The sequence below is a fragment of the Diabrotica undecimpunctata genome, chromosome 9, assembly GCF_040954645.1.
Source record: "Diabrotica undecimpunctata isolate CICGRU chromosome 9, icDiaUnde3, whole genome shotgun sequence".
In the NCBI taxonomy this organism is placed as follows: Eukaryota; Metazoa; Arthropoda; class Insecta; order Coleoptera; family Chrysomelidae; genus Diabrotica; species Diabrotica undecimpunctata.
The window spans coordinates 90,659,417-90,674,877 of NC_092811.1; the positions used below are offsets into that span (position 1 = coordinate 90,659,417).

Consider the following 15,461-nt stretch of genomic DNA (forward strand, 5'->3'; position numbering starts at 1 on the left):
TTCGTAATACAGATCTGAAATAGGCGGAGAGAGATCTAAACGCCAGCCAATTAAAACGTTTATAACCCTACACGCGTATATTTCGTTGTTTACTGGCACTATCGCTTCTCGGTGGATAGAGTTTAGAGGTTAACACTAGTAAGACGAAGTATATGAAAGTATCAAATTATATACAAGCAGCACAACCCGAAGATCTAACGATCGGAACATATACTTTCGAAGGAGTAAGAGAGTTTATATACCTAGGCTCACAAATTAATTAGAATAATGCAGTAAGTGCAAAAATTATATAGCCGATTATGGATTAAAAAAATTTTTAACAACAAGCCTAGTTACAAAAAGAACGAAACTAGTGATATACAGAACTCTTATCAAGCCCATCCTCACCTACGCGTCGAAAACATGGACGAAGACAAAGAGCGATGAAGAACGTTTAAGATGCTTTGAACGTAAAATCCTCCGGCATATCTATGGAGGAGTACAGGAGGGCGGATTATGGCGCAGACGCTATAATTTCGAACTTTACCGCCTGTATGACAAACCTGATATTATTAGGTCCATCAAAATAAACCGGCTGCGGTGGTTAGGTCACATAGAGAGAAAGAATGAGATGGAGCCGCCAAAACATATTTATAATCAAAGAATAGATGGAGTGAGAAGGAGAGGCAGACCCAGAGCACGATTTAAGGATCAGGTGGAGGAAGACTTGAAAATGTTGGGAGTACGAAACTGGAAAGCCAAGGCGAAGAATAGGAGAGAATGGAGACTTATCCTTGAGCAGGCCAAGACCCACCATGGGTTGTGGAGCCAATGATGATGAAACTATCTTGTTGTATGTGACCATTGTAACCTTTCAATGTGTTAATTCTTATAAATTGAATGAATCAGCAATCATTCTCTATCGTTAGACTCTTCACCACTGCCATTTTTTAACCGATAAGGTCATAATGTATTTTTTCTTTTTGCTTATCATATAACATAATACCAGTGAAGCAAAATGCAGATTAAGTTGTCTCAATTGCCAAAGATACCGATGGCGGTGCTGCCGATCATACATACCACCTGTTGAATCCTGTTCGATCTTGTCTAACAGCATTTTCCATTCTTTTTACGTTCTTGCTATCCTTTTTGCGTCATTCCATGTTATGTTATCTTTTTTATTGTTTCCTATTGTGAAGAAGCGCAGTTCTGTTATTTATTACCGGATACTTTTGTTACTTTAAGTGATGATATTAAAAGACCAGAATTACGCAGTCAATTACGCCAACTTTATTTACTAAGCTTTCCAGGCAGTAGAATTATTCTACTTCTATTTTTTTTTTGTTTAAGTATGTTTTCATTTATATTTTTATTCGTTAATGTTCGCTATTTTGTTTTGATTTATTTTTAGTCTGGTTGGTTTTGCTATGTCATTCAAACGAGAAGGTTTCTTCTGAATATGTTGTTTGTTTAAAGCGATTACATTATCAGCAAACTGTAAATTCTCAAATTTGCCGAATGCATTCCACTGTATACCTGTCCTGTTTTATTTACGTTTCATTATCATGTATGACTTGTAATTTAGTTGACATCTGAATGCTAAATTTGTATTTATGTGCGACTGCTCTCTTATATTTGCGCAATTAAGATAAGAATATCGTTTATCGTGAGTGGTATCCCCAGGTTTCCGGATTCATGGTTGTTAAGTTATCGCGAAAATAATTAACAAGTTATTTAATTTATTTTATGTATTTATAATAATATATACAAGGTGCGACGAAATCCAATTCATTTGTTGTAAGAGATATGAAAAAAATTTATTAAGGTTAAACTTTTAAGTAATCCACGCCACATTCTCACCCATAGTCAAACAAGATGGTCCTTTAATACTTTTTACTGGAATTCTTGGAAAATTTGTCATCGGTCCCTACTTTTTCGGGGATCACGTAAACAGAGAAATGTATCTACATTTTCTGAACAAGGAACTGCCGGAATTATTGGAAGCAGTACCGTTGAACATATATCCATATGTGAATTTTTAAGTAAATGATCTTTTAAATGATAATTTTCCGGGAAGATAGATTAGAAAGGGAGAAGCCATAAGGTGGCCTCTAGAGCTAAACATGCACTTTTTTCTGGGGCTATATAAAAGATAATGCGTATAAAACACCAGCTACTACTAAACAAGGACATAATTAGAAATGAATGTATGAGATTAAACTAAAATGTATTTAATTAGTGTAAGCTCTTTTGAAGAGACATAGATATAGGTCATTAAAGTTTATTCATTTAGCAAATTCCCATCTGTAAACATGAGCACGTGTTGATATTCGCCCTCTCATTCGTCAAGAGGCTATTAAATATAATTTATTGCCTTAAGCCAGACGGATTCTCATGTTACAGATCCAAACTTGCCAATCTGTTTCAATTTAAATTGTAGCGTGTTGCTTTTTTATTCAAAATGTTTACTTTGTTATGTATCTCTCAGTTAATGAATATTTTATTTTAGCACATTTTCCTTCAATGGAACATTAAATTTTGCTCACAGTGATTAAATTTCAAGAAATTCTTACACTAATAGTTTCAAAAGTAAATAGTTTTTAAAATCATATAATATACCCCAGTACGACCCTGTTTGGCTTTCACGTGCGTTTTCGCGTCATCGCGACAACGATTTTCTTATTTTCTTTAAGTAAATACATTGTTTTACATTTAAAAGTATTAAGCTATGTTGATAATTTTGGACAATAGTAGACTGTATTAAAAATCGTTTGAATATGTATAGATTTTTTGATGTCAAATTTTTAAAATTCCACAGGGTGGAATCTTTTACGGGGCCTTCCTCTTGTTTTGTTTCCTTGGGGCTTCCATCTCTGGACTACTTTTACAGCTCGATTATCTGGCATTCTTTCTAGGTGACCAAGCCAGTTTAGGCTTTTGTGACTTTACAAATCTGACAATATCTGTGCTCTGCATTAGTTCATCCAGCTCGTGGTTCATTTTAATTCTCCACGAACCGTCGTTGCATTGGGTTGGTCCAATTATCTTCCTTAGTATTTTGCGCTCAAATATTCTCAGTTGATTTTCATCAGTGGTTGAGAGGGTCCACGTTTCACATCCATATGTGACCACTGGTCTAATTACTGTTAGATTCTCAGCTTAGACTCACGATTCAGTAACTTACTTTTCATTAAGTATTTGTATGCATAAAAGCACTTATTACCGCTAAGAATCCGTGCTTGTATTTCTTGACTGATGTTGTTGTTGTCATTTATTATTGAGCCTAGGTAGGGAAAAGTGGAGGCATATTTGTAGGCATGGTTGTCTACCTTCAGATTCTCATGTTCATTCGATTTTGTGCACTCCATATATTTTGTTTTGCTTTCATTTATATATAGACCAAACGTAGCTGCTTCAGTTCTATAACTTTTTCGCTTAATACCCTTTTGTTGCGGCTTATTATTATGGCAACATCATCCGCATATACGCATATTTGCATTGATCTTGTATTAATCATCATCATCATCAATCAGCCCTGAGTTGTCTATTGTTGGACATAGGCCTCCTCTAGACTTTTCCATCTGCTTCTGTTCTGCGCCTCTGCTATCCAATTGGTCACGATTCTTTTGAGGTCGTCGGTCCATCGCGTTGGGGGTCTTCCTCGGCTTCGCTTGTCAGCCCGTGGTCTCCACTCAAGCATTTTTTTTGTCCAACTGTCGTCTTTCATTCTTGCAACATGTCCTGCCCATCTCCATTTTTGCCTTGTAATATGTTCGATAATGTCTTCCATTCCGGTTCGTCTACGAACTTCCTCGTTTCTTATTCTATTTCTTAAGCTTATTCCAAGCATTGATCTCTCCATCTTTCGTTTTGTCCTTCTCAATTTTTCGGCTGATGTTTTTGTGAGAGTTAAAGTTTCTGCTCCGTATGTGAGGACTTGACATGAATGCGTGCCCTCCAAGTAAAAAAACTCGGCAGGACCCTGGGCTACCTGGCCTTTCGGCATACGCCCGTTAACGAAACCTCTGCCCCTACGAGTCCGACACCAAAGTGAAGGTGCCACGGGGCGCGTACCAAAGACGTCCCGTGGGTCCCCCCGTGGGGGTACCCCGTAGGGTTACCACGACACGTCTAGCACACGCAACCCGCGGGGGCTCCACCTTCCCCGTAGTACCTGTGTTGTGAGTACCTTGCCTACCCGTTACTCCCACACTACGGGCGGGTAGGTTCGGCAGGCGGAGGAATTTCCACCTCACACGTAGACAGGTCGCCGCCGAGGATCTCTCCTCTACCACTCTTGGATCTCCCGGTGGGTACGTGCCGGGGCACCTACACCACTCCTGATCGCCGTCAGGAGCGGTGTATCCACACCCCTCCTGACCGAGGTCAGGAGAGGTATTTACGGGCCCAGCTCGTTCAACCTCACCAGGCTCTTTTGGAATGGGAGTAGAGTGGTCCCACGAGTAGTCTCGTCTCGGATACTAGGAGTGTAGACCGGTGACCGTGTCGCCGAAGCGACCGTGTGCGTTTCTACAAACCCGACACCTCAAGCGACGGCTCTCCACCTCCCTATTCCTACCCATTAGTCGCCTCTTACGACAGGCAGGGCTTTCTGACCCCGGCCGTATTCTTATCTCCGCGAGCCGGACGGAGCGTATGTGAGGACTGGTAGAACGCACTGGTTAAAAGCTTTTCTTTTTAAATGGATCGGTATATTTGTTTTAAATACGTCTCTCATTTTTCCGAATTCAGGCCAACCCAGACTTATTCTTCTGAGTAGCTCGCATGTTTGGTTATCTCGCGTTAACCTTATTTCGTGACCCAAATACACATATTTTTCCACAAGTTCTATGGGCGACTTTTCGATTTCTATTAGCTCATTGGGGACGAGATTGGTCATCATTTTTGTTTTTCCATAGTTTATTTTTAAACCGACTTTCTGGGTTACTTGCTGTAGTTGTTGTAGCATAACTCTGGCTTCTCCTAAGTTGTCTGTTATGAGAACAATATCATCGGCATATCTGAGATGATTGAATAACTTTCCATCGATGCTAATACCCTTTGATTCCCACTCTAGCCGTTTAAATGCGTACTCCATAACTGTTATAAATAGTTTTGGCGACAAGGTATCTCCCTGTATTAATACAGCCGTTTATATCCAGTTTTCTAACAACAGCTTCTAAAGTTAGATTAAAAAATGTTGTTGATAAGGCATCACCTTGTCTAACTCCATTTTCAATATCAAAGGCCTGCGTCATATCTCCATCTATTCTCACCATAGCTTTGGAACCCTCCAGAGTCATTCGTATAAGTTTAACCAACTTATTGGGTATCCTTAACATAGATAGTTGCTTTAACATCTTTTGTCGATCTACTCCATCAAACGCCTGTTTGAAATCGATATACAAGTTGTAAATAGTTATGTTATATTCAACACATTTTTCATGTATACCTCTTAACATATGTATTTGGTCTATAGTTGACCTCTTCGGTCTGAAGCCACATTGGTATTCACCAAATTCGATGTCCAGCATATTAAAAAATGGCCTCGAAAAACGTTAAAATCGGCTTTTTTGCCGTTTTTATTTGCATATGTGCATTTTACGTTTAAAGTAAGTATTTTTACGAAAAAAAACACAAAATAAGTTTTGTCTTAGAATGTCTCAAATTATTAAAAATAATTTTGAAGCAAAAAAGCATTTTTTTATAATTTGTTAAAAAAGTGTTAAATAAATAAATAAATAGGTTGCCGTGGAAAATTTTTCATGTAGATAATTTTTCCATTGAGAAAAATCTTAAATTTTTAATTGAATAGGATAATTTATTTTTTTCATAAAGTCTATTATAAATAAATTATTTACGAAGTTTATTTAAGAAGTATATATTAATTATAAATATTTATAGTTTATATAGTATATAAACATTACCTCAAATATTACTAAAAAAATAAACAACTGAAAAAAATTATTTAAACAAATTAGATGGTTTATTTAATTATTTAAATAATACATATCAGTTATGTACGCAAAAAGTACATACAAATTAAAAAAAGAAACGTCGAAATCCATAAACAAGAACCAGAGATACATTTATGAACTTTATGAACGATTCCATTAAAATGCAATTTTTTTTTTCGAATTTTGCACATTAAAACTTTAAAGCATGTTTTTTTAGATGATCCTAATAATAGCTCTCAGTTGTTATGAACAAACAACTGTCGTTTGTCTGGCCGGACGAGTGTCACAAAAAAGCTTATTTCTTAGTTTTGTTTGAGTTATTTATAACCCCATTTAATGCCCATTTTCTCTCCAACTGTCCGCGTATCTAATTACATTAAGTAGTTCCTACTTTGATTTTTATTCCATATGGCTGTCTGTCAATTGTCCTTTTATATAACTAGTCCGAGTAAACATTGAACAATGTTGGGGACAAAATCTTACCTTGTCTGACTCCTCGTTGTATGGAGATTTCGTCGATGTAGATATCTCCGATTTTTACAATAGCAGTTTGATTCCAGTACAAATTTTTAATGACACGAATATCTTTGTCATCTACCTATATTTTTTAGCATCTGCATTAATTTTACATGCTGTACTTTATCGAATACCTTTTCGAAGTCCACGAAGCATGCAAATACAACATATTTTCTTTGATCACGTCATTTTTGTAATAGGATATTTAGCGCAAAAAGTGCCTGACTAGTTCCCATAGTATTTCTAAAACCAAATTGGGTATCTTCGAAAGATTCTTCAAGTTTGGGTCTAATTCTGTTGTGGAGTATTCTTTATGGAAATAAACTAGAGTAATTTTAAAATTAATAACTCTTTTTTTGTTTTTAGGTTTCTTATGTGGATTCAAAACCGGTAGCTTGCCGTTGTGGCAACGTTTTCTGCTTTGCATGCGGTGAGAGCTGGCACGATCCCGTCAAATGTCTTCTCTTGAAAAAATGGAAGAAGAAGTGTGATGATGATTCCGAAACTTCTAATTGGATCGCCGCCAACACCAAAGAGTGTCCCAAGTGTAACGCTACTATCGAAAAAGACGGAGGTTGCAATCATATGATTTGTAAGAATCAAAACTGCAAGGCCGATTTTTGCTGGGTATGCTTGGGACCTTGGGAGCCACATGGGAGCTCATGGTACAACTGTAATAGGTGAATAAAATGGGAGAATCTTCTTCCTCCAGTCTATATTTTCTGTGGTAGTTGTATATAACATGTTATCCTTTTGATCTATGATCAAAACAAGAACACATTCTGGCCAACAAACACTTTTCTTTATTTATGAAATTTTTATTATATTCGGATTAACCTCTTGTTTTTTTTTTGTATCGGTAGATACAGTTGTTTTTTTTTCATTTATCATATTTTCCAAATGTTTTAAAAATACTCTTTCAGGCTACATAACGCAACGTTTTCGGACTAAAAAGTTTATCATCAGTAAAATATTATCTGGAATAAGTATTACCACTTTGGTGAAAGCAACTATAAAGGTTAAATTTTGACCAAGTTTGAAAAAGCAATGTGGTTAAATACTGATTAGGTATAAATGAGTCAAGCCACTAAATATCTGGGTAAAAACCCTTAAAAAGTTCCAAAATTTGTTGTCTGTTACATTACTGTTAAAATATGTTGTGATGTTAAAGTATTTAACAGATACCCTGCATGGTAACTGAGGACACCCAATACGGGTTGTTGCTGACCCTCAGACCTTGTCTGAATGGGTTCTAGATGGCAACTAAATAAAATGACAGTTTTTGAACGGATGCATGAACAAAGCAGTCAATGTAACTTGTAGTATGTGTCTTAATGTGACACCAACCAACAACGTATGAAATGAATATGTTGAGAAATTTGAAATTTTTTAATTTATTGTTCCTTATATCTGTAGCAAACATCAATTTGTTGCGGTTGAAGTGTGGTATACCATGAAAATTATGTTAAACCTTGTGATGAAACTATTGTATGTGTGGAAAGACTTTAATGTGTGACTCTAAAGTAGGCTAACATCAATACATGTACCTACAGGGACAAGGATAAAAGAGATATTGATAAGGCCCTTTATGCTGTTAATTAACATTTGGTACCCGGAAAGTAAACGGAAGATGTATGTGTGATGTTGTTTTTAATTAAAAAAGACAGACGGCTGAACTGTTTTGTGTATATATAGAGTTTGATGTAGAAATCTACGAAATAAAAGTATAGAAGAGTTATATTGTAATTTATTGTAAATAAAAAGAGTTATTGTAAATTACAATATACCCTCTCTATACTTTTATTTCTCAGTTATTGTTATAATAGTGAAATTTGAAGGGAGGTAATAAACAGACGTAGGCTTCTCAACTAGTCATAACAAGTGACGTAATAGTGACAGATGACGGCATTGAAAATACCTATTCAGGCATAATAATTTTGTTTGAATTTAAGCTCATATTGATGAATACATTAAATAAATGCTAAAATTGTGGCTTCTCATTTAATTAATAAATATTTAACAACCAGTTTTTATAGTAAGTGTTCAAAATGTGCTCCATCGACTTCCTGACAGCAATGCATACTATTTCTAAACTCTTGCCGTATTCGTTCAAATGTGTCGGGGGAAATTGCCCTACATCCTTCAACAATTCGTTGTTTCAAAATATCAATATTGTCGGATGCTGTAGCGTAAACTTTAGATTTCAAGTATCCCCACAGAAAAAAATCTAATGCTGTGAGGTCCGGTGACCGAGCTGACCATTCTATCGTACCTTATCGTCCAATCCATCTATCAGGATATTCCTCATCTAGGTAACGTTTTACTGCACCATAATGGTGTGCAGGAGCACCATCTTGTTAAAACGTTATTTCCAAGTTACCGAATTCATCTGGATTATCCTCCAGAATTTCAAGTATTAACGGTTCTATTGCATTTTGTAATATCTCCAGATACACTTCACCGGTTAAGTTAGTGTTGAGAAAAACAGGCCCAACTATGTGGTTTCCCAAAATACCTGCCCAAACATTTATTTTTTTTTTTTGGAAATTGAGTATGTGTTTCACGAAATACGTGAAGGTTTGTGCCACTCCAATACCTCACATTGTGTGTGTTAACATTCCCATTGAGAGAATAAGTACTTTCGTCACTAAAACAAATTGTTTTTATGTAATCGGGCTGCTGGTTAATTTTATTGAATATATTTTCAGAATTCTAGTCTTCGGTGGGGTCATCATCTGAAAGTTGGTGCACAATTTTTAATTTGTATGGATGAAATTTGTTTTCAGCCAACACTCGGTGTACTGTCTTTTGACTGATTCCATAGATAGATGCAACTTGGGCTGTAGAAGAAGTAGGGTTCACTACCATTTCTGAAATTATGTCAATTTTTTTGTCATCACCAATTGTTGGCCGACCAGATCGTTTAACATCTTGAACACTACCTATTTGTTTAAATTTCCGAAGAAGCTTCCTCAAATGAGCTCTCGATGTAAGTATTCTAAATATTCAGGTATAAACGCGTTTGCAAACTGCAAATAACTAGACAATTTACTAAACTAAGTAGAAGCAGAAACTAAATATTGAGCTATAAACGCTTTTGCAAACTAAAAACAACTAGAGAATTGACAAACGTCAACTTTTTTGACAAATAACCAAAGGCGCACGTTAGAATTTTTATTAATTAAACGCCAAACTAGAATTTTAGTATTTATTTAATTTATTCGTCAAAATCATTTTAAATCCAAACAAAATTAGTATGATTGAATAGGTGTATTAAAATAATTGTAGTTTCGCATTTAATTAATAAATATTCTAACGTTCGCCTCTGGTTAATTGTCAAAAAAGTTGATGTTGACGTAAAAACGATTAAAGAATTGAAAAACGCATTGAGTTAGAATCTATGGAGAAGCTATGAGCATATTAACGTGTGTATTAAAAACGGCGTAGGTAGGCGTGGCTAACGGTGATACCAATATGGCGGTGGGATCATGGCCGGACTCAATAATATTTAAACTACTATAAAAATATGACTAGTTATTCAGAAGATTTAATCATAATCTACAAAGTGCAATACAGTTTTAATAAACTATGATTTATTTATCCCGCGGTAAACACTAAAAACACGATATATTATACATAAAGATAAATTAATACAGTCAAATACTATTAATTTATTCTCTGAAGTACGGGCCATTACTTTGTTTACATATTATTTGTATACTAACCTGTAGAACGTTATTCCTGAAGATTTTTTATTAACATTGCTTCTGCCACTGCAACTACGTTGAGAACAAGAAACCATTATTATGCACTATCACAATATATTATTACAGTTTCTATAAAAGTATTATAAAACTAAAAATATTCGAAAAACAACAAACGTAAATAAACATATACGATCTGTCAAAAGCGTCAAAACAATATGGCCGAAGTGAGGTCGTTTTTAGTCACGTGATGCCCTCTCCATAGATTCTAACTCGATGGAAAAACGTCAACTTTTTGACAACCAGAGGCGGAGGTTTTAATATATATTAATTAAATGCGAAACTACAATTTTAGTATTTATTTAATTTATTCATCAAAATGAGCTTAAACTCAAATAAAAATAGTATGATTGAATAGGTATTTTCAATACCTTTCCTACGAGGTATCACTTGCCATAAGGTCCTATTTAAAATTATCTGCCACAGTGGCGCTGTAACGTCATCTGTCACAATTACGTCACTTGTTATGAATAGTTAAGAAACCTACGTCTGTTTATTACCTCCTTCCAAATTTCACTATTATAAATATAACCGTTCAAAAGATACGAGGGGGGGGGGGACTTTTGACTAGCACTGTATATACACATAACAGTTCAACCGTCTGTCTTCGTCAATTAAAAATTTAATATCATACATGCATCTTCCATTTACTTTTCAGGTACCAAATGTTAATTTACAACATAAAGTGCCTTATCATCATCATCTTTGGCTCTACAACCCTGTGTGGGTGTTCACACAATTAGTCTCAATTCCCCCCCTCTCTTTCGCCCTGGCTTTTCAATTTCTGACCCCCTAGATTCCTCAAGTCATCTTCGACTTGAGTTTTAAATCTACATCTTGGCCTGCATCTCTTCCTGGTTCCTACTGGCTCTTGATCTTCGACTTGAGTTTTAAATCTACATCTTGGCCTGCATCTCTTCCTGGTTCCTACTGGCTCTTGATATAATATCTATCTTTGGGGGTCTCCAGTGTCCATTCTTTCAAGGTGTCCTTTAGTCTATTAATTTTAATAGACCGGACGATGTTGCATTTTTCATAGCATTCATTTTCATAGCAGATACAACTCAAAATTGTAGCGCCTGCGCCATATTCCGCTTTCTTGTACTCTTCCGTATATGTGCCTAAGTATTCTTCTTTCAAAGCGGCCTAACAGTTCTTCGTCGCTTTTTACCATAGTCCACGTCTCTGACGCGTATGTCAGGACAGGTTTAATAAGAGTTTCATATATTAATATCTTGGTTTTTCTGCTAATTATGTGTGATGTTAAGAGCTGCTTTAGTCCAAAGTAAGCTCTGTTCGCCAGATATATTCTTCTCTTAATTTCTACGCTTACTAGGTTGCTGTTATTTAGTGGTGTTCCAAGATATATAAACTCCGAGACCCCTTCGAATGTGTGTGCTTCTGTCACCAGATCTTGTGGTGCCGCTATTTGTGTGCTGTTCGTGACCTTCATGTATTTTGTTTTGGATACGTTGACCTGCAGTCCCATTGTCTTCGTGGCTTATGTTTCAAAAGCCTGTATCAGGTTTCTTTTTGTCCGTGTTACTATAAAAGTGCCTTATCAATATCTCTTTTATCCTTGTCCCTCTAGGTAAATGTATTGATGTTATCCTACTTTAGATTCAAACATTTGTCTGTCTTTCCACACATAAAATAATTTCATCGCAAGGTTTAACATAACTTTTAAGGTATTGCACACTTCAATTCCAACGTATTGATGTTTGCTACTGATATAAGGAACAATAAATTAAAAATTTTCAAATTTCTCAACTTATTCATTTAACACGTTGTTGGCTGGTGTCACATTAACACACATACTGCAAGTTACATTGACTGCTTTGTTCATGCATCCGTTCAAAAACTGACATTTTAATTAGTTGTCATCTAGAACCCATTCAGACAAGGTCTAAGGGTCAGCAACAAACCGTATTGGGAGTCTTACGTTGGCATGTAGAATATCTGTTAAATACTTTAACATCACAACATATTTTTAATAATAATGTAACAGACAACAAATTTTGTAACTTTTTAAGGGATTTTACCCAGATATTTAGTGGCTTGACTCATGTATACCAGGTAAGTATTTAACCAAATTGCTTTTTCAACCTTTATGTTTGCTTTCACTAAACTATTATAGCTTTCACTATTACTTTCCAAGTAATATTACACTAATGATTGACTTTTTAATCCGAAAATGTTCTCTGATGTAGCCTGAAAGGGTATTTTTAATTGCATACCTTTTATAAAGGATTTTAAATACAACTTTTGTAATTCATGGTATACATCCAACTACAGGAATTTCATTTTCTTTGTGGACCAAATATTCACATATTTTTAGTTCGAAAATTTTCAGTGTCTTCTATAATCTATTTATTCCCAAAATTCTGAACAATAACGCTCTACCATCTATATATCATTGATTATTATTGATATATCCATTTACTCATCTTCGCTTTGTTATACAATTTTTCAGAGTAAATATTAAACGAAGTGATGAGAGAATCCAACCCGACCTACTTTGTTCCGTAGAAAGGGTACCCCTGTTAAAATAGGTAAAATGCTCTCACTTCTAGAATTCAATTTTTTAAATTTTTTTACCTTTTACGCAATTGAAAAATAAGACTATGGGCAAGTTTAACTCTCTACCCCCTTCCCCTACCCCATACACCCAAAAACGTCATTTTTTCGGTCGACTGCAATCAATTTAAAAATTTCAAAAAATTCACACGTGTAGTTGAGGCTTTTACAATACTTTTATTTTTTTATAGACCCGTATTTTTTTTATAACTATTTTCGAGATTGCTGCACATCTAGTTTTGTGTATTTGTTCAAAAAATATTTCTCATTTTTTCTAAATGTTTCAGTCAGGAGCGCCACCTTAAAAAACCAGAAAAATTTGGTTATTAGAGTTTTTTTGGGATATTGTCCCTATTTTATAGATTTCAAAATAGATCAAATCAAGATAGCACTAAAGGAAGCGGCTACAAAAATGGGTTTAATAATAAACACCAATAAAACGAAATACATGAAAATAGATACGCAACCACAAATACTACGGCCACTTGTTATAGAAAACGACGTCATCGAAGTAGTTAACGAATTTGTATACCTGGGAACGCTCGTCAATACTGAAAATGACACTACCGCAGAGATAAACCGCAGAATTTGCGCGGCTAATAGATGCTATTTTGGGCTTAATCTCCTTTTTAAATCTACAGTTATATACATCAATCTTAAGAAATACAAAAGTAAAACTGTACAAAACAATAATACGCCCAGTCCTAACATATGGTTCAGAAACCTGGACTTTAACAAAAAGCAATGAAAACATGTTAGGATGTTTCGAAAGAAAAATACTAAGGCGAATCTATGGAGCGGTAAATGAAAATGGTGTCAGGAGAAGACGATACAACTTCGAACTCTATAGAATATACCAGGAACCAGATATCGTAAAACACATTAAGATAGGACGTCTGAGGTGGGTAGGCCATGTAATACGGATGGAGCAAACCGACCATACGTGCTTGGCGGAGAAAGGCGTCAAGGAAGGAATCAAATCCCCAAAAATCCGTAAAAAACAGTTTTTTTGGGTTTTTGACGATGGTGCACTTATTTGGATGGAGCCTTATTTTTTATTCACCCTTAAATTAAAAAAAAATTGAATTCTGGGAGTGAGGGCATTTTGTCTATCTTAACGGGAGGTACCCTTTCTATATACCGGCTCTGTCTCAGAAGGTATCTCATTGGTCGGCTTACAAATTAGTCATTATACAAATACCTGTTACATCCAAACTTGCTATTTAAAGATTTCAATGCTTTTTGATCTTTGACTTTGTCAAATATCCTTTCGAAATTAATGAAACACAAAAAATTCAGTTTTTCTAAATCATAATCTGACTACTAAACTTTATCCTTCGCATACGTCTACATTCTCTGAGACCAAATTGTGTTCTGAACGTTTCTCAAACCAAATTCAGAAACGTTTTTAGAAACTTTTTAATTTTTTTATGTTCTTTAATAATTTTTGCATTTCAGGCTTTTTTCTTTTTCGAGTAAATATGTTATCTTACATATTTTTTATAATACTGTAGATACAATTACACTACAATAGTTTTAGACTTAGTAAATTTATAAAAACACGACAGAAACGAAGCTTCTTACCCGATCCGAGGCCCAATTTCACTATTTATTACTAACAGTCTAATTTTTCGTGAGTAGCTTAATATTGACGAGACGCCCAACTTTTCTCCTTACAACAATTTGCGTTTGAGATACTCAAACATTTATTACTAATTATGTATTGTGATACGATACTCAAAAATGTATTACTTATTGGGTTATTTATTGTTTATTCTTAAGATAATTATTTAAATTAGTAAAAAAAAATATTTTTCCTACAAAGTGCAAGGTTTTGTCAAAGCCATAATATCTAGCCATCTGATTTGTTTCTGTTTGTAGTTAATATTTATATAGTGTAACAAACACATTATCCTAGAAATTGTGTGGTACGTTATCCTGGTCCTACGTTAAAAAGTTGTCATTACCACAAGACCATTTCTTTTATTATGATTTGTCGTCGATTCTAACCTAACTTTGTTTATGTTTGAATAATATTTTTTTCCAATTAGATACCACAAACGCAAATTGTTGTAAGGGCAATAGTTGGTCATCTTGTCAAGATGAAACTACTCACGAAAAATTAGGTTATTAGTAATAAAGGGTAAAAATGAGCCCGGAGTCCCGGACTAAAAGGCGGTTTATGGTGAGAATGTAATACAAGAATATTCAGTGAGGAAATAGTGCATTATGTTGAAACAAGGAAGAACCAGTGTGTACGATGAAGAGCAGAGTAGGAGGTCATTTCATTGTGACGGAGGAGGTGAAGGAAACAGGTGATGACACCATCCAGAAAAACCGGCGATTCATATCGCATGACTCAAGACATTGCATGACTCTGTTCCATAAATTTCTCGATTTCTCTTACATGAAATAGTGACTGAGCATCTAGGCTATAAAAAAAATGTGCGCTCAGTGTATACCAAAGGTTCTGACTTGATTTATTGACTCGATATGACAAATTTCTTGATGCATTGTAACCAAAGGCGAAATTTGGGTTTCTTACAACACTCCTGAAACAAAGAGACAATCCATGGAGTGGTATTATGCAAACTCGCTCTCAAACCCCAAAAAAAACCGAATTTGAACATAAGTAATCTGATGGCACCTGTTCTTTGGGACCGTAAGG

At 35.2% G+C, this 15,461-nt stretch overlaps 1 protein-coding gene across 2 annotated transcripts in view; it reads left to right on the top strand.

The window, feature by feature from the left end:
• LOC140450281 (E3 ubiquitin-protein ligase ariadne-1-like) overlaps positions 1-15,461 on the top strand; it is a 53,523-nt gene that overhangs the window by 20,435 nt on the left and 17,627 nt on the right. For both annotated transcript variants that reach the window (XM_072543810.1, XM_072543809.1), the window contains exon 4: positions 6,819-7,132. In XM_072543810.1, coding sequence (XP_072399911.1) covers positions 6,819-7,132 — 314 coding nt within the window. The remainder of the gene's footprint in view (positions 1-6,818; positions 7,133-15,461) is intronic.